This window comes from Sinohyriopsis cumingii, chromosome 11 (assembly GCF_028554795.1).
Source record: "Sinohyriopsis cumingii isolate HCF-2022 chromosome 11, ASM2855479v2, whole genome shotgun sequence".
Lineage (NCBI taxonomy): Eukaryota > Metazoa > Mollusca > Bivalvia > Unionida > Unionidae > Sinohyriopsis > Sinohyriopsis cumingii.
The window spans coordinates 75,546,618-75,564,588 of NC_142971.1; the positions used below are offsets into that span (position 1 = coordinate 75,546,618).

The 17,971-nt window shown below is 36.3% G+C and overlaps 2 protein-coding genes across 2 annotated transcripts in view; both read left to right on the forward strand.

The window, feature by feature from the left end:
* Positions 1–758: 758 nt before the first annotated feature.
* LOC149788767 (succinate dehydrogenase [ubiquinone] flavoprotein subunit, mitochondrial-like) overlaps positions 759–17,971 on the forward strand; it is a 46,388-nt gene continuing 29,175 nt past the window's right edge. The window contains exons 1-6 of the mRNA XM_089974862.1: positions 759–878; positions 4,942–5,040; positions 8,441–8,602; positions 11,250–11,393; positions 15,414–15,578; positions 17,333–17,481. Coding sequence (XP_089830988.1) covers positions 819–878; positions 4,942–5,040; positions 8,441–8,602; positions 11,250–11,393; positions 15,414–15,578; positions 17,333–17,481 — 779 coding nt within the window. The 5' untranslated portion in view covers positions 759–818. The remainder of the gene's footprint in view (positions 879–4,941; positions 5,041–8,440; positions 8,603–11,249; positions 11,394–15,413; positions 15,579–17,332; positions 17,482–17,971) is intronic.
* Positions 889–4,935, forward strand: LOC149788768 (uncharacterized). Its single transcript, XM_089974865.1, has 2 exons — positions 889–1,158; positions 2,450–4,935. Exon 2 carries the CDS (start codon positions 3,428–3,430, stop codon positions 3,923–3,925), a length of 498 nt encoding a protein of 165 aa, XP_089830991.1. The 5' UTR covers positions 889–1,158; positions 2,450–3,427; the 3' UTR covers positions 3,926–4,935.

The window sequence follows — 17,971 nt, forward strand, 5'->3', positions numbered from 1 at the left end:
TGAAAGTGCTAATGAACACACAAATGTTTTAGTGGCATCAGCTGAAAGATATTTGGGAATCGAGCTGATGTGTCTCAGCTCAAGATATGCAGCCTTGCATATGTTCATGACATGTTGATGCAGTGTGAAAGTACTGTCAGAGTAACACCTAGGTTTCGTACTGATTGTGTGAATCTAATGTTGGTGTTGTTGATATTTATTGTTTGAGGTAAAGGATTGGCATCATTTTTATCATCATTCATATGCAGCTTGTTACATGTCATCCATTATTTCACATCAGAAATGTCATCCATTATTTCACATCAGAAATGCACCTCTGTACACCTTGGATGGTAGCATCAACTTCAGTTGTGTGGCTAAGATAATAAGAAAAATGTAATTATTAATAACCACAATATATTAATCAGCTTAAGAAATCAATATTAATATGTGTTTATTATTAATAGCTAAAGCATTAAACTCGTCTATAAATTGCAGTACACGCTGTTAATATTAAATTTTGTTCCTTTACGAACTGTCTTCAAAATGCGCAGTTTCCAGCTTCTTTTTAATTCAATGTTGCATCACTTGCAGAAAAGAAAGTACATATTAATTTATTATATATTTAATAAATGTCACAGATATGAATTATACATTTACAACCAATATACACTATGGTATATACGATATAATTGAAGTGCGTTTCGGTGTTTCTATTGCGTTCCGGCGTTTCGGTGCATTCCGGTGTTTTATGCACCCGTTACGAACGTAGTAAAAATATGAACGCAGGACCATACGGTCATGCGCAATTCTGGTTCCGATTTTAGCAGAAATACAGAATGGCCTCGCTTGCTAGGCTGTCACAGCAAGTGGCTCAAACAGTTAACCTCAGAAATCTGGTAAGAATGATGCATTTTTTTAACAAACTAGGAAAAATAACTATGTATCTTGCATGCTTTTGTCTGGTCACCGCGTTTCGGACGTTTTAATTATTTAGTACACTTTTGTACAGTAGAAGACCACGGATTGTTTTATAATGACCGGGCATTGAATGTCAAGGCCGGGTTTGGCTTCGAGAGCTTTCTTACGATTTAATGAATAACCGTCACATAATAACATGACAGCACGTGATGTCTTAATACATTTAAAATTAGTGTCATTTTGAGGAAGTTTTCATGGGTAATACACACAATTGACACAATTTAGTGAAACATTGGTAGTTCAAAGTGAACCCAACTCGTGACCTTGGGGTGATGGAGGGTGGGGGGTAAACTGAACCTGACATCACAAACACATGCTGGGTAATAGGCATTTCAACAGCTGTTAGTTTGTAGACATGCTGAATGGCAATATGGAAGTTTTAAAATTGGTTTGGGAAGACGAATGTGAGATTTGTCACTTTTTTCATGGCAAGGTTGTCATCACCAGAGTAAAAAGACTAAAAATATATTATGCCTATTGGAACTGTAAGCAGTGTTTCGTTTCGTTCAAGAAACATATCCCCCATATGAACATACTTCACCATAACTTGACTACCATCGCATTTCAGTAAATTCAAATGCATGTCAACGGAACATGAAAATGTTTAAATTTTCTAGTATCCGATTTTGATTCCACCAGGATAAAAACAGCACAGTAAGTATATTAATTACACATAAATTAGTGGAAAAGTCAGTATAGACTGCCAAGTGTGTGAGATATTCTTGAAACTTTGAGGACTCGTTCCGATGTCAACCGACATTGGAACACGCTATACAAGGCCGTTATTTGGGTAGTAAGACATAGTACTAAAACAAAAATGACGTTATGTCTTACATTGTAGGACTAACCTATCTGCTGGTCATTGAGAACTTTAAAAAAATAAAACATGATAACAGGGTCCGTACGGTCTTTGAAGGTCTTTGAGAGTTTGGGAAAAATGAGGTAGCATTTTCAAGGCCTTGAAAGTTTGGGAAAATTGAGCATATTACCCTGAGGTCTTTAAAAGTCTTCGAAAATTGAAATAAACCCAAAAATTTGTAATTTCTTTCCAGAATCACAAATAAAATTATCCGAGGTAACATATTAGATTCGGATGAAATCTAGTTATCCTGGTTTCGTTCTTTTGATGACCCATTCAGTTTCATTGCCACCGCAATAACAAAAGAGGCTTTGTTTGGCCATCCAAAGTTGGCCTCGGCGGCGACTTCAATAACACATGCACTCTTCATCAAAGCAAGACGGCTACACACTTCATCAAAGGAAGTCACAAATAAAATTGCCTAAGGTCGCTAGCTTCCGATGTAGCTGGTTTTCCTGGCTTCTTTCTTTTGATGAATCGTTCAATTTGATTGGACGAGTCCATCAGCTTTGGCCAATCAAAATGTTTATTGCACAAATTCACTCTACGTAGAAAGTGCGCGAAATTATTACGCTTGAGGATTCAAAATTTGTTCAGTCGATTTACATCTTATGTGTTTAAAAATGTCAGGTCTTTGCTCTTTCAACGATATCTGGCTTGAACAAGAGAAATACAAGGAATGGCTGCAAAAGGATAAATTATGTAAACGAAAGGCGTTTTGTACGTTGTGTAAAAAGACGATCAACTTGGCTTCAATGGGAGAAGGAGTCGTCCAAGTCATGCCAAAGGTAAGTTGCAAATTAGTAACTACATACTGTTCATTTAGTGGAACAAAGATGCAGAAGTATAAGCTATTGGTAGTTTTGGGCAAAATAATGGTAACTCATTACTTTTCGGGTATAAAATAAGATATTGTTTAGTTTGATGATTTGGGAGATAAGGCAAAAGAGGGCCCGTTTAAATTTACTTATACCGTCGGTTTATTTAACACGTTTGAGGGACAAAAATCATTTTCGAAAATTTTGTTCTACATAATAATGTTCCTTGGTTTAATATAGAAACATCCATTGTAATAAATTCAATTCACGGATAAACAGCTTCAAAGTGCACATGCGTACACTATAGTAGAGTTAAGCAAGAGTTGTTGTTCTTGAATTGCGAGTATAAAAAGAATTTGGCGATAACGTGTGTTGTGAAGCTTTAACTGTATGAAGTCAAGTCATTTGATTAGGCAAATAAAAAAAAAAAGAATTAAAAATGTGTTTCCAGTTGACGAAATGTCCCCGTTTCTCATTGCCAACCCTCGACCTTTTTCCCCAGTGGTATCATTTTTTTTTTTTTAAATCACATTGCCGAAATTGATTTGTGTATCTATACTGTAGTCTGACTATACATCCCCGTTTGTTTGTACCCCTATATTTTACTTCACTTTTTCAGAGCCATTTTTTAAATGGTAATTTGTGTCTAAATAGCGTGGATGAAGTTATCCAATCGGACAATCATCCCTTGAAATGCTTCAATAGAACAGATGACAGCCTTGATGAAGTGTTTTATTCTGTCCTTTCTAAAAGAAAGGAATATGTTGAACTTTGGAATGTTCTCCAGAAAATGTTGTTGTTGTCACATGGGCAGGCAACAGTGGAGAGAGGATTTTCTGTCAACAAACAGGTATTTGTTGAGAACCTCAGCAGAGAAAGCCTCAGAGCTCAAAGGCTAATCATTGACACAATGAGAAATGCAGGTGGACCTTTGGAAATCATCATTAGCAATGAAATGATGACATATGCCTTCTCTGCAAGACATAAGTACCATGCCTGTCTGGATAAGAAGAAAGCAGAGGAGAAGGATGAGAAGAAAAACCATAAAGGAAAGAAATGGGTGTTAGCCTTGGATGAAGTGGAAGAACTTAAAGCCAAAAAGCTGCGTCTTGAAGCTGACATTGCCAGCCTACATGCTTCCTCTGTACAGAAAGCAGAAGAGGCAGAGTTAAAAGGACTCACTGTGCTTGTCACAGAGTCAAATGCTCTTAGGAGAAGAGCAGAGGAAAAGGTGACAGTGGTGGCATCTCTTTCCAAAATGACTGAAGAGAAAAAAAAAAGCAAATAATGCATTTAAAGCAGTGCTGATGTCTGTTAAGAGAACAATTTATTTTGTATTAAATCTGACACGTATGTTACATATTTCTGAAAAAATAACAAATATTAACCTATCTTCCAGATCATTATAATGCTATTTTAGGAAATTAATTATAGTTTGACTTTAATCAGTAAACAATATTGTAGTATTTGGCATTCGTTGTTTTCTCATATAACCTTCTATACACAATGTTCGCAAAAATAGGTCTTGGAAATCTCTGTTTGTGGTCTTTGAAAGTTTGGGAAAAGTCTTTGAATTTATCATTCATAGTTCAGTATGAACCCTGGATAAGATACATGTACGCATATCCAATCCTACAGGACTAACAAATCCCAGAGGGCTTGTGGAATCAGAGTTAGTAACACAAATCCCAGAGGGCTTGTGGAATCAAATTCAGTTTGGGCTTTTTTTCATTGAAATGATTAAAAGAAATTGTTAACATCAGCAAATTGGATAGGGGTGGTCATTTTATAGGAGGATTACTGTACACTGAGGGATTTAGTGTGAGACCTCTATTAGTACCACATATCTGTCAGACTGATGTTACACTGACGGATAATGAGGGACTTTATCACTGTATCTGTCAGACTAATGTTACACTGACAGATAATGAGGGACTTTATCAGTATACTTCGGACTAATGTTTCACTGACAGATAATGAAGTACTTTATCAGTATATGTCAGACTAATGTTACACTGACAGATAATGAGGGACTTTATCAGTATATCTGTCAGACTAATGTTACACTGACAGATTTATAATGAGTTACTTTATCAATTTGATTCATAGTGAGGGACCTTTATAAATGCCATATATGTCAAATTCATTTTTCTCTGAGATATTTATAGTGGGGGATATCTATCAGTACAAACTATGTCAGTCTAAAGTTTGCGGGAAAAAACTGAAAATCATGTTGACATCCATAAACAAAAAATGGGAAGAATACCCAGAATTTTGTAGTACATGCATCTTATTTTATTGCAGCTGGTCAGCTCCGGTAAACCTCTGGCAGCATCCTTGAGAAATTTCAGTTTTCGAATTTCTGGAATAGACAACAGTAGCAAGGTTTCATCTGGTAATAAGGTATGTTATCAAAACGAAAGAAGGACTCCATTTAGTATGCATATTGGCATATTTTATGTATGGTCCAGATGTGCTGGTTCTGCAAAAACTACCTATATGATGGAGTATGCATTGATTTCTTTGGTTGCATACATTTTTATTGTATTCTTTATTATTCATAAATCATCTATTTGCAGGTGAAATTGCTCAGGGGAATCAATTTTCACTAAATTAAGCCTTTCGTGTGAATGTATATGGATTATGCCCTTTTCAGTATATCCCCCTCCCCCCAAAAAATTATTACTTTGATTTCTCATTTTTATTAACATCCCATTAACGTCATAGATCATACTCTAAAAAAGACAGTTTCTCCGTAACTACAGTATAAGAGTATGCTTGTCCAAAGACTTGTATGCACTTTCCTAAAAGTACATATATGTTCTATTTATAACAGCTGTCCTATTTCCAAAAAACATACTGGTTTTGACTTTCCAACCTTTGACCTTGGATTTTTTGCTATGATTCATGTTTGTTAGCACCATTCTGTAGTGTGCTATAGGTCATGTCTGTTGGAGTTTGTTATTAATGAGGTGATGATCATAATCATGCTACTGTTGTTATTATTATTATTATTGTTTTTGTCATAATCTTGTCATCAATGAGTTTATCACCAGTATCCTTCAGTCATTTATAGTTGAAAATATCAGCAGTCTTGTGTTATTCTTTACATGGTATATTTCATCCACACATGTGGGCAATCAGTATATTATCTTGTTTCTTTGCAAAGAAGCAGTTGAGAAGGGAAATAAGTTTTCAGGGTCGGTAACAAGACTTCTTCACAGATGCCACAAGGGTGAGCAAGTGCTCAAATTGTGCAAAATTTTTACCAGTTTACAAGAACTCCTGCAAATTAATGCTTTTGGGAAGCAGTTATGCATGAGAATTACTGCAAATTAATTTTAAGTCGTACATAGAAAAATGTACTCAGCACAGTTTGTAATTATTCTTTAACTTTTAAATCTTAAAGTAGTTGTTATAACATATGTTGCATTGAAGGCATAGATCTCATAGCGTTGCCTTTTTTCATGTCGACAACTGTTTACTCATATAAATACTTCAGACTGGCTACATTTCTTTGGTACATTTGGGCCCTGGAACTAGCATTCTATTGTAGCTTGAACCTTGCATTCAACAAAGAAGTTTTACAACTGTTTTAAAATACGGGCTACCTAGAAAATCCCAAATGACCGACGTCCAAAATGGTTCATATTCAGATGGCAAATTCATTCAGCAGATAGCTGCTGATGATAATGATGATGACAATGACTTTTAAAGTTTTGAATTATAATGGAGCTGGGAAAGTGTTCCTGGAAATGTTAGTGGGTGATGTTGAACCCAAAAATGATATTGAATACAAGGTCTGCTGTACATGCTAAATTAAGACCAACTGTATTCCAGTCAATCCCCAATTCAGCTTAAGACCAGCTGTATTCCAGTCAATCCCCAATTCAGCTTAAGACCAGCTGTATTCCAGTCAATCCCCAGTTCGGCGGAAATGAAATGTAGAAAAGGCAGACTGTCTACTATATAATATACAGGCAATTTAAAGGCAGAGTACATTTTTTATTTCTTTTCTTAAATTTTGTATTTCCATTGTGCAGATTACAGACAGACATATAGTAGGCATCTATTTGTATGCTCTTCTCATGCCTGACAGGATGACAAAAATACTTTGAAACCAAGTGCATCTTAGTTTTGGTGATTTGTATTCAATACATTAGGCCATTTAATCAGATGCAGGAATCACTTTAGCCACCAGACAAAGGTATTTTGGCCAAATAAAGATCTGTACTTTTTGATTTAATCATTTTCATTCTTATTTTTCAGTTTATGTCAACCCCGATAGGGAAATATAGTTTTGTAGCTCATCATCCCACAGGGCTAAATTGTTTAAAATAGAAAAGAAAGCGGCATTCTACTTTTAAACTGACGGATCACTGCCATCTCACCTCTGTCTGCGTGAGTTCAAGTCTCAATCTCGGCTAACGTTGGTACGTGAGAAAGCCTGCCAGTAGCTTCTCGTGGGTCGGTGGTTCTTCCCTGGGTTTTCCAGGGTTCTTCCTCCACCAATTATACTGGCCGCCATGTATAGCCTATCTTGTGCTGAAAAATGGCGTTAAACCCTACAACAACAACAACTTTTAAACTGTTTGTATTTTAATTTGGCTTGGTATTCTGCTTTTCTACATTTGCCGAAAGAGTGATTGGCTGGCAGGCTGTTTTTTTCCATCCAGCATGTATATCAGACTTGTATTTAACACCATTTTCAGGGTCCAAATCACCCACTGGTATCTCCATTAACACTTTTCCCAATTCCAATAATCTTATATATTTCAAAACTTTAAAACAAAGTAACGTCATCATGACTATCATCGGCCAGTAATTGCTGAATGAAATTGTCATGGGAGGATTAAACCACACTGGCAATCATCCGTTTTGGGTTTTCAAGGTAGCCCATATTTTAAACAGGCATTTACAAAACTTCCTTGATGCAAGTTCATACTATGACCTAATGCCTGTTTTAAGGCACAATGTTCCAGTCAAATTAGTTTAACATCAATTCATGTCTAGGAACTAGCAATCCTAATTGTGAGTTTCAGGTCAAAATTCATCAATGCTTTAAACATCCCAAATGTTATGCCCGCAGTTTCTGAGGAAATGAATCTAATATCAATTTCATGCAGGTATGGCCCGATGTGAGGGAATTCAAATTTGCTAGGCCAGCTATTAAGCAGCTACTGTGATAGCAAAATCCAACTTTTCAATAGGGAATAGGGTCTGACCCTACACTCAAATTTAAAATGTGCAAATATCAGATATGGGGTGGCAAGGGTCAAGGGAAACAAGAACTACTTATATGCCAAAGAAGCTGTTGGGATACAAAAATTAAAACGAAATTGTGTGTGTGTGTGTGTATGTGGTGGTGGGGGGTAAGTGGCACTATTATGAACCATGTCATTTGGTGCGAATTTGTAGAGTTTTAACTAACCAATAGGAGTGCCTGTGCCTCGAGTCAATTATCAGTTTAAAGAATAACAAGGCAAATGACTACTAATTACTGACAACTGCTGAAGGTTAAAATAACATGGTATCATTGGTAAGTATTGTTTTATATACATTTTCCACCGCTTACATTTTGATGTGTATATCAGTACAGCAAAGGTATCAGTGGATTGAACTATCAGTGAATCATTTTGCCCCTACTGTTAGTTCTGTACATGTTAGAATAGGTCATTTTAAAAGACCTAAAAGCCAGGTAAGAAAATTTATTCATTAATAATTCATGCTAAAAGACACATATGAAAATCTAGTTCATGCTATAAGAATGCTGATATACAGAGTTCTTCCATTTTATTTAAAGATTTCCACAGACTACCCAGTAATAGACCACACCTATGATGCCGTGGTTGTAGGTGCAGGAGGGGCTGGACTTCGAGCTGCTTTTGGATTGGCAAATGCTGGATTCCGTACTGCATGTATCACCAAGCTCTTCCCAACCAGATCTCACACAGTCGCTGCCCAGGTAATTCTGCAGGGCCTGGAAATCCAGTGTCAGTAGTCCAGGGATCCATAATACTGTTTCTATCTACCATCATATTAACATGGGGGTTTTGACCAGAATGCTTACTATGATGTATATTAATCCTAAAGGAAAATGGTGTGTATGTGACCTCCAGTATGGCTGCCATCATGAAAATTGTTATATGGCTATGTCTGCCCCATGGCAGCCATCTTGCAAATTTTATTATCAATGTTCCTTATAAATCAAAAGTCATTTATATATGGTTCATCTGGACCCTATATAACTTGCATGCAACTGGGTCTAAAGATATAGACTACTGGATAAGAGAGAGTGCAAGTTACTGATGTACCTTTGAAAAATTAAGAAAGAAATGGACATCATCAGTGAACAGAAAGCGTGGAGGCAATAAATAGTTGTTTCTAATGATGTTCTTAATTTTTCTGTATAAAATTACCTTTATTTTCAATATTTTCAATCTCTGAAAGATCATTTAAAACATTACTCCTGTGCTTTCAATATATGTGGTTTATTACGTAATTGCTTTTTGCATGTGCATGTAGACACATTCAGGTACCTGGAACCAGGCTGTTTAGATTCATAATAAAGTCTTAATTTAAGAAGAGAGTGTCGTTTATTCTGAGACCATAACATTGAAACCTATAAAAATTCTGATGTTTGTAAAACACTGATGCTATGATTTCATTGGATGTTGTAGAATTTTATGATCATTGAACAAATCTTTGAGTGCCAATTTGGAATTTTAAGTTCATATTTAACTTTGGAACTTACTGCTTCAGATCTCCATAATGAACACTGTCTGGAAAACAAAGCTTTTCATGTATGCATTTTGCTTGGTTCCAGTCTTTGATCACATCTGCTATTGAGTGAGATAAACTACTGATTAATACTAGATTCCGTGTTGCATACCCTTACATGTAAAATAGAGATAAAACAGTCTGTATTTAATTAGGTTTTCACATATGCTCACATGTATATCTGTGGTAGTTATTGGATCTCATTTGGATTCAATAGGACCTATTATATTTATGATGATTACATTGAAACTGTGTTAAAAGGTAAACCTGAAATACAATTTCACTTCCTAAGACTTGATATGACTTTCTAGTATTTATTTCACTAAGGACCAATCTGGTGGCATAGTGGTTAGAGCATTTGGCTTGGATGCGGGAAGTCGTGGGTTTGAAACCCAACCAAGACATGCCAAAGACATTATAAAAATGTCACTAACTGCTGCCTCGCTAGGCAATTAGGATTAATAGGTTAGTGTTAGGACTGGTCAGCCTGGTGTCAGGATAAATGTGACTGGGTGGGACATCATGTTACATGTCTGTGGCATGATGCTCCAGTGCTAAACATCACCTTAAACTGCCACACTGCAGACATGATATCTGTACGACTGGAAAAATGTTAAAGCTACTTTAAAAATCAAACACACACACCCCTTCCTGAATAGATGAATAAAAATCTAAATCACACACACACACACACATTTCTTTAAGTATTGCCATCAGTAGGCATTACTGACATTTTAATTAATCATTAGTTTCCTCATATATTTTGATTTACAGTGTACTCAGATTTTTTTTATTTTTAAGGAAAATTTATATAGAAAGTTATGCAATTTATGGTTTGTATTCCAATTTCTTGGCAGTAGTTGCCATTTTTGAGGTTAAAACAAGTGATATATCAGTTTTATTTGCCAGTTTTTATTGAAATTTTCTTAACGTTATTTTTCAAAAATACATTTGATCCATTTCTGACCTTACATTATTACACTTTTTTTCCACCAAATTACCTATTATGCTAGAGTGTAAATTGATTATTCTGTTTTGGTACATTAGAAAATCTAACAAAAATAAAGCAATAAAAAGTTATTTTTGACATTTTTATTATCATCTCTTTAATTTCACTCATAAGTCTGATAATTTTCTTAAAATGGTGACTACTGCATAAAAATAGCATAATGTACTTTTCATATTTGCTATTCATAGTAACAGTATCCAAGAAAACATGGGTTTCATCAAATGTGAACTTTGCCTCACAGATTCGTTTTATTGATAAGCTAGTTGTGAACTAGTCTGCACTTTTAAAGAAAATGCTGCCAGATGTTAAGTGAAATGCTTTATAGTATGAGTTGTGGATGTTATGTAATATAAAATGTTAGAGCAGATGGATCTTCTCACACTTCAAAACATGCAGGATCAGAAATAAAGACAAATCAACAATGGCTTACAAACTTTGAAAGAAGTATACATGAGTAATGTAATACAGTACTCTGAGCACCTGCCCTCATAGTAGTTTTCCAGTTTCCAGTCATTCATTTAGACGTATTGACTAGTTAATGAGTGCTGAATATAAATAATGTTTCAGTATATTTTGTGCTTGTATTCTGGTTCTAATCCATATGGATTTTGCCTTTTGTGACACAAATTTTGACGAGCTGTAGAACCAGGTTAGTAGCAAAATTGTATCTTATTCACATGTGCTGTAATTCAGGCATGACACTTTTTACACCCAAATTATACTGTTTTGCCACTTATAATAGCAATAATTACACTTATAAATGGAGGGGTGGGCCAGTGGTTGGTGTGGAGATTTGTGTTCATCAGATGTTTCGCTTTTTCAGGGTGGTATCAATGCTGCCCTGGGGCACATGGAAGAGGATGACTGGCGGTATCATTTTTATGACACAGTGAAGGGATCTGATTGGCTGGGAGACCAGGATGCCATACACTACATGTGCGAGGAGGCCCCCAAATCTGTCATTGAGGTAGTATAGCTGATTTGTTTAATTGTTATGATTATTCATGCATTGTGCATTCCTTCTTTCTTTCTACTCCATGTTGCCTCAGTGCTAGACATCACTATAAACTGCCACATTGCATACATCATAGTGCTACGACTACAGTTGTTAAAGCTATGTTAGAAATCCCAAAACATGCACACATCTCAACATCACACATCTATCCTTTCTGCATCATGCATTCATCATCCATTTCACAATTATTTACAATTTCTTTAAAACTGCTTGACCAATTTTTGTTTTTAAGAGCCTTTCACAATGGATGCTGATCTTCCATCCAATATTACCACCAATACTAAATATAAGAAAACTTTTTAATAATATTAGATTAGTAAGTTTAAGGTTGATAGAGACTCGTTACAGATGGAAATATTTGCGAGCAGATACCAACAGATAATGATATTTCTGGTGATTATGTTTGGTGACACGTTTTTTAATAAAGGATGTCAAAGATCAGAAACATTTTTCTCCATTTTTACTTGCTAACTGGCTTAAAATTGCACTTGTCCTTGTGAGTTGGCATCTTGAAAAAACATTTGCCCTACCTCACCTGTCACTCGTAAGTACCAGCAGACAAGTAAAATTTTTGTGCCAATTTGAAAGTAAGCATTCATGCATAGAAAGCTTTTAAATATATACAAAAAATGATGCCGATCTGCCATATTATGTGGATGCAATTACTGTGGAAAAACTTTTTAATGTCTTTGTCTAAAACTGTGCAACAATTTTTGGTTCTAACTGCAATTTCAGCACTTTATTTAGCCACTTCACTTTTATGATCTAAGTGTCTTTTCCAAGGAGGAACCACAGTGGCTCAGTGGTTAGCTTGCCAGACTCGCAGACAAATGATGCAGGTTTGAATCCTACCATTGGACCAGCCTTGGTCAGCTTCCATGGTGTGTTCATGGGTAAGGCACCTTATTCCAGTTGCCTCAGCACTAAGTAACCTTCTTGTGTTACTGTGCTGTAAAGAACCAAAAGCAAAGCTAACCAAACCAAATCTTTTCTAAGGACATGCAGAAGGAGCTAGCCCTGGTCAGTTGTTGTACTTGAGAAACTGAGCACCGCTGCTCCCTTGATCTGTCACATAGCTGCCACGTGTCCCATTTTTCCTGTATTTGTCCCGTATTTTGGACCTGAATAGGGGAGCTACATTTTTCTTGCTAAAAATATCTTTTTTAAAATGAAATAGAATTAAAAATTTCCATGCAATTTTCTGTTTAGAACAGGCACTCTGTTCCATTCTGATAAAAATGTATTGCATATATGTAGGAATAGAGTTCTAAAATATAATTGGTTCATTCAAAATCAAGGTATTATGCCTGTCTTTTCTGCCATATTGGATTTCACAAACAGTTACCACTATCACTGTGGGGCCAAGTGGTCTAAAGCGCTCAACATTACAGATCACTGGCATCTCACTTCTATCTGCGTGGGTTTAAGTATCGGGCTTGGCCAGTGCGGGTACGTGAGAAAGCTTGCCAGTAGCTTCTTGTGCATCGGTGGTTCTTTCCCAGGTTCTTCCTCCACCATTTATACTGGCCGCCGTGTATACCCTATCTTGTGCTGAAAAGTGGCATTAAAACCTACAACAACAACAACCACTATAACTGTATCTCATCTTCGTAATATATTCTCTTGTTTAGATTTGTGAAAACGTTTAGTAAAGGAGAAAACTTTACGTTTTGCAAATTTTGTAATGTAATTTTTTGCTATTGGGCATGGAAGCACCTATGACATATAAGAACATGAAAATGCTAAAAATGTCAGCTTGCTGCTTCATCATCAACAACTCGGACTGAACTTAACGACGTATATAAGTACCGGAGAGAACCATGATGTAATTTTGATCCCAATTGGTTTTATTAAATTTATTTTAGAAATGAACCTTCCTCTTTCAGTTACTATTGTTGCTGGTGATTTATTTCACACACGTTATCAAGACAGTAAAATTGAAAAGGATTACTCATGTGCTATAACGAAAAAGTTCAGAAAGAAAATCACACATAATTCAGATCATCATTGAAAGATGGTGCTTTGGAATTGATAATGATTGAAAAATACAAGGTGTGTTAAAGGCTCATATAAACAGCCTGTGCCTGAATGTGTTGTACTCTTGCACCTTCTAAATGGGCACCTGAATGGATTTTAAAGTCTGTTAAAGAGTGCAACACATGCATCTTTGATATTAAATAATTTGGGAAGGTACTGTCCTACTTTACTACCAGTTGTAGATGTTGTAAATAGTTACATATGCCTTAAAATTTAAAAAAATCAGTATTTGTTCCTGAAAATCAATGTTTTTGTCATAATCGGCCATTATTTTTGTTCTCTTGGGTTGGCAGCTATGCTATCAGAATGTTAACAGCTTTGACAGAAAGTCACATGGTATCAGTGGCTTTCAGACTGTTCACAGGATGCTGATCTATCATCAGATATAGCTGCCATTGCTTAAAAAACAATAAAAGTTAATATTAAGATAATTCCTAAAAACATTAATTGGAATTTGACTAAATATTTTGGGCAGTATTAAAAGCTTTAAAATTTCTGAAAATGTCACTGTCCTACATGACTGCCTAAAACAGAAAGTCCTTTAATGATTTCAACTCCAAAAGACATTAGATGGAAAAACACAAAATTTGACAGAAAGCATCCAGAAAGGCTTTAAAGTTTGTAAAAATTACACAAATCTGTCGTTTGATATAGTTGCTGTTTCTAAATTTATATAAAACTTAATTTGTGCTGATTTGGCAGAGAGTGCCCTAGCGTAAAGCCTTTCAGATCTATAGAAAATATACCAATGTACCTTAAATATGGCTACCATAAAAATAGGACGTGTGCACAGAATTATTTTTAAATGTTCTGAACAGAATTTGACCAACTTTGTGATTATTCCTGCATAAAGGCCTTTCAGGATTGGACAAATTATGTGATATGCTATCCAATATGGATGAAGATGTAAAATCTATTGAAACCTTGGAACCATCATTTTTATTATATGCAGTCAACAGTCTTTGAGGAAATTTATACAGAAAACATCCTGCAAACCAAGATTTCTTAGCTGCTTTTGCATTTGGCTGTCAGTTTGGCAAGTGATCTGTCCAATTTTGGCCTCATATTTTCTATAAGATATAGTTTTCAAGTCTTGTGTAACTTTTGTTGATTCCTTTATCACTACTCTAGTCAGAATTTGTATAAAGATTTGATTGTATCGCCACTACATGCATCAAGGACATCTTGCTTTTGATGTGGCCATCATAATGATGTTGAGTTGTCTTAAGAAACATATCTTGAACAGTTTGTTGCAACTTGATTTGATGTTGACTTGTCTTCAAAAATTCTTTGGCTCAATCACACAAAATCTGCTTGATGTTGATAGACAAGTGTGTGTGTTTGTTTTTTAATGTAGCTTTAACAATTCGAGTCATATTGCTATGGTGTCTGCAGTGTGGCAGTTTATAGTGATGCCCGACACTTGGGGCATCATTCCACAGAAATGTGGCATCATGTCCTACCCAGTCCGTCTATCCCGACACCAGACAGATCAGTCCTAAACTGACCACTTAGTGCTGAGTGCAAAGCGAGGCAGCTGCTGATACAATTTTTATACATCTTTGCTATGACTCGGACAGTCCGGGTTCAAACCCACAACCTCCTGCTTTCGAGATGGATGATCTTTTGCCACCTGCTTGGTTTTGATAGATGAAATCAGTATGCGTGTTTATATGCATATATAGGTGTCTTGAATAGATTTTCATGCCACAAAAAACAATTTTCTCTTTGATTTTAAATTTGGTGCTTACAGGGTTCATAACATTTGGTGAAAACCTTATTTTCATGATTGGAAAAACCACTTGCTTATTCTGTGATCTAACTGAGTTGCACGTCAGTTTCATTTGCAGTTTGAAAAACATTGCTGAAAGTTTATTTCCATTTCCTTGCATCATAAAAACTTACTGGTGAATGATGCTTCAATTTACCTTCTAGTTGGAGAACTATGGAATGCCTTTTAGCCGTCTGGAGAATGGCAAGATTTACCAGCGAGCATTTGGTGGTCAGAGTTTGAAATATGGCAAGGGAGGGCAGGCACACAGATGTTGTTGTGTAGCTGACAGGACTGGACACTCTCTTCTCCACACACTGTATGGCAGGGTGAGTAAATATAATGGTGGTCATTTCAGCAAAAGCGAGTTTAATGCTCAGTGTGTGGTGAGTACTAAGAAAAATTCAGGGCTTGTTGAGTACAAGGGGAGATAAGTAAGGTTTGTAAGGGATGGGGAAATAAGTATTGGTAAGTTCAAGACTAGCAGTCAGTTTGCTGCATGGCAAGAAAGGGTAGGTACATAGGTATTTTGGTGTATCAGACAGGATTGGACATTGTCCTTCCATCATCCATGCACACTGTAGCCAGCTAAGTACTAGAGTAGTAAATTTGATGACTACAGCGTTATGGATCAGAGTTTATTGAGCACTAAATCAGTGGTCAATGTTTGATGGGTACTAGGTTATGGGCTATAATTTGGTGAGTGCTAGATCATTGGTCAATGTTTGATGGGTGCTTGGTTATGGACCATAATTTGGTGAGTGATAGGTCAATGGTCAGAGTTTGATGGGTACTAGGTTATGGGCTATACTTTGGTGGGTGCTAGATCATTAATCAGTGTTTGATGGGTACTTGGTTATGGACCATAATTTGATGAGTGATAGGTCAGTGGTCAGAGTTTTATGGGTACTAGGTAATGGGCTATAATTTGGTGGGTGCTAGATCATTAAACAATGTTTGGTGGGTACTTGGTTATGGACCATAATTTGGTGAGTGCTAGATCAGTGGTCAGTAACTGGTGGGTACTAGGTTATGGGTCATAATTTGGTCAGTGGTCAGTGATGGGTTATGGGCCATAGTTTGGTGAGTGCTAGATCAGTGGTCAGTGTTTGGTGAGTGCTAGATCAGTGTTTGATGGGTACCCGGTTATGGGCCAGAGTATGGTGAGTGCTGGACCATAGTCAGTATACTTGGTGGGTACTATGTTATGAATTCTAGATCGGTGGTCAGTGTTTGGTGGGTGCTATGTTATGGGCCAAAGTTTGGTGAGTGCTTAATCAGTGGTCAGTGTTTGGTGAGTGCTAGCTCAGTGGTCATTGTTTGGTAGGTACTATAATATGGGCCAGAGTTTGATGTCCTAGATAAATAGCCAGTGTTTGGTGATGTCCTAGATCAGTGGCCAGTGTTTGGTGAGTGCTAGATCAGCGGTCATTGTTTGGTAGGTACTATAATATGGGCCAAAGTTTGATGAGTACTAGATTAATGATAAGTATTTGGTAAAATGAGTCTGCTCTTCCTTTGGACAAGAAAGGGTTGGCAGAAAGGGACTGTTCTGTTGTGTATCAGCAGGATTGGACATTTTCTCCTTTGCACATTCTGTGACAGGTAGGAATTAGGTCGTGGGTCAGTTTCTTATTTTAAACGACATTTCATCCAAACTTACATTTGCTTTAGGTAAATGAAACCTGTAGGAAATGAACCTCTATGCAGTAAGAGAAATATCATGCCTTTTTAGCCTTGTCATTATACACATGTCAATAGAGGCTTAATAATAAAATAGATAATTTATCCAACATTTTGTTAAAGTAGAAAGAGACGAATTACAGACATCATTTATACTTACTTTTGTTCAGTGAAATGAGCATTTTCATTCTTTTCACGTCATTTAACTTAATTAGTAAAGACAAGTTGTAGACAAAAATATTTTATTTTGAACAATGAAAAGAATGACCTCTACTCACGAATTACTATTTTCCCCATCATTGAAAGGAAAGAGAAGCCTTTCACCTTAAAATTTGAATAGGTTATGGATAATGGACTATTAAAAAAGCACTGCAGGTCTAATTTTTTGTGTCCATTTCAGTCCCTGAAATATGATACCCAGTATTTTGTTGAGTACTTTGCACAGGATTTGATCATGGAGGATGGAGAGTGCCGTGGAGTGACTGCACTCTGCCTTGAAGATGGCACCATTCACAGATTCAAGGCCAAAAACACAGTGCTAGCCACAGGGTTCGTTTTCTTACAGCATGCTTATTGTGTAGTTTGTGTAAAGAAATTATATTAACCAGGCAAATATGGAAAAGAGGTTAAGTTCTGATACATGATGTTTAGCAATGATTGTATCATAGAAATCACCCCAGATATGAAGCTGTTGTCCCCTGGAGATTCTTGTAATCTTCATGTGAAATGGGAGTGTGTTTAGGTACTTAATAATGCATCAAAACAAATAGTTACCTGCTCACATAGCATTATTTGCTACATCTGAATCCAGCCTTTCCTGAAAGATATATCTTGCTGTCTTTTGAATATGGACAAAGGGAAGCAACTCCTACAGATTACCACCCCTTTCACCCACCATGCGGCTACTGATGTATCTGGCTTTAACTATATTTTTTACTTGAGCAACACCTTGTTGATTACTTGCCTTGCAGAGAAGTGCAGGGGAAAGAGTATTTGTAATGAGGTCAGGTAAAAATTATAGAAGAAACAGTAATTCCTA

Bases quoted from the DNA above. Each gene is read 5' to 3' on its own strand.
- LOC149788768 (XM_089974865.1), top strand. From the start codon at position 3,428: ATGTTGTTGTTGTCACATGGGCAGGCAACAGTGGAGAGAGGATTTTCT.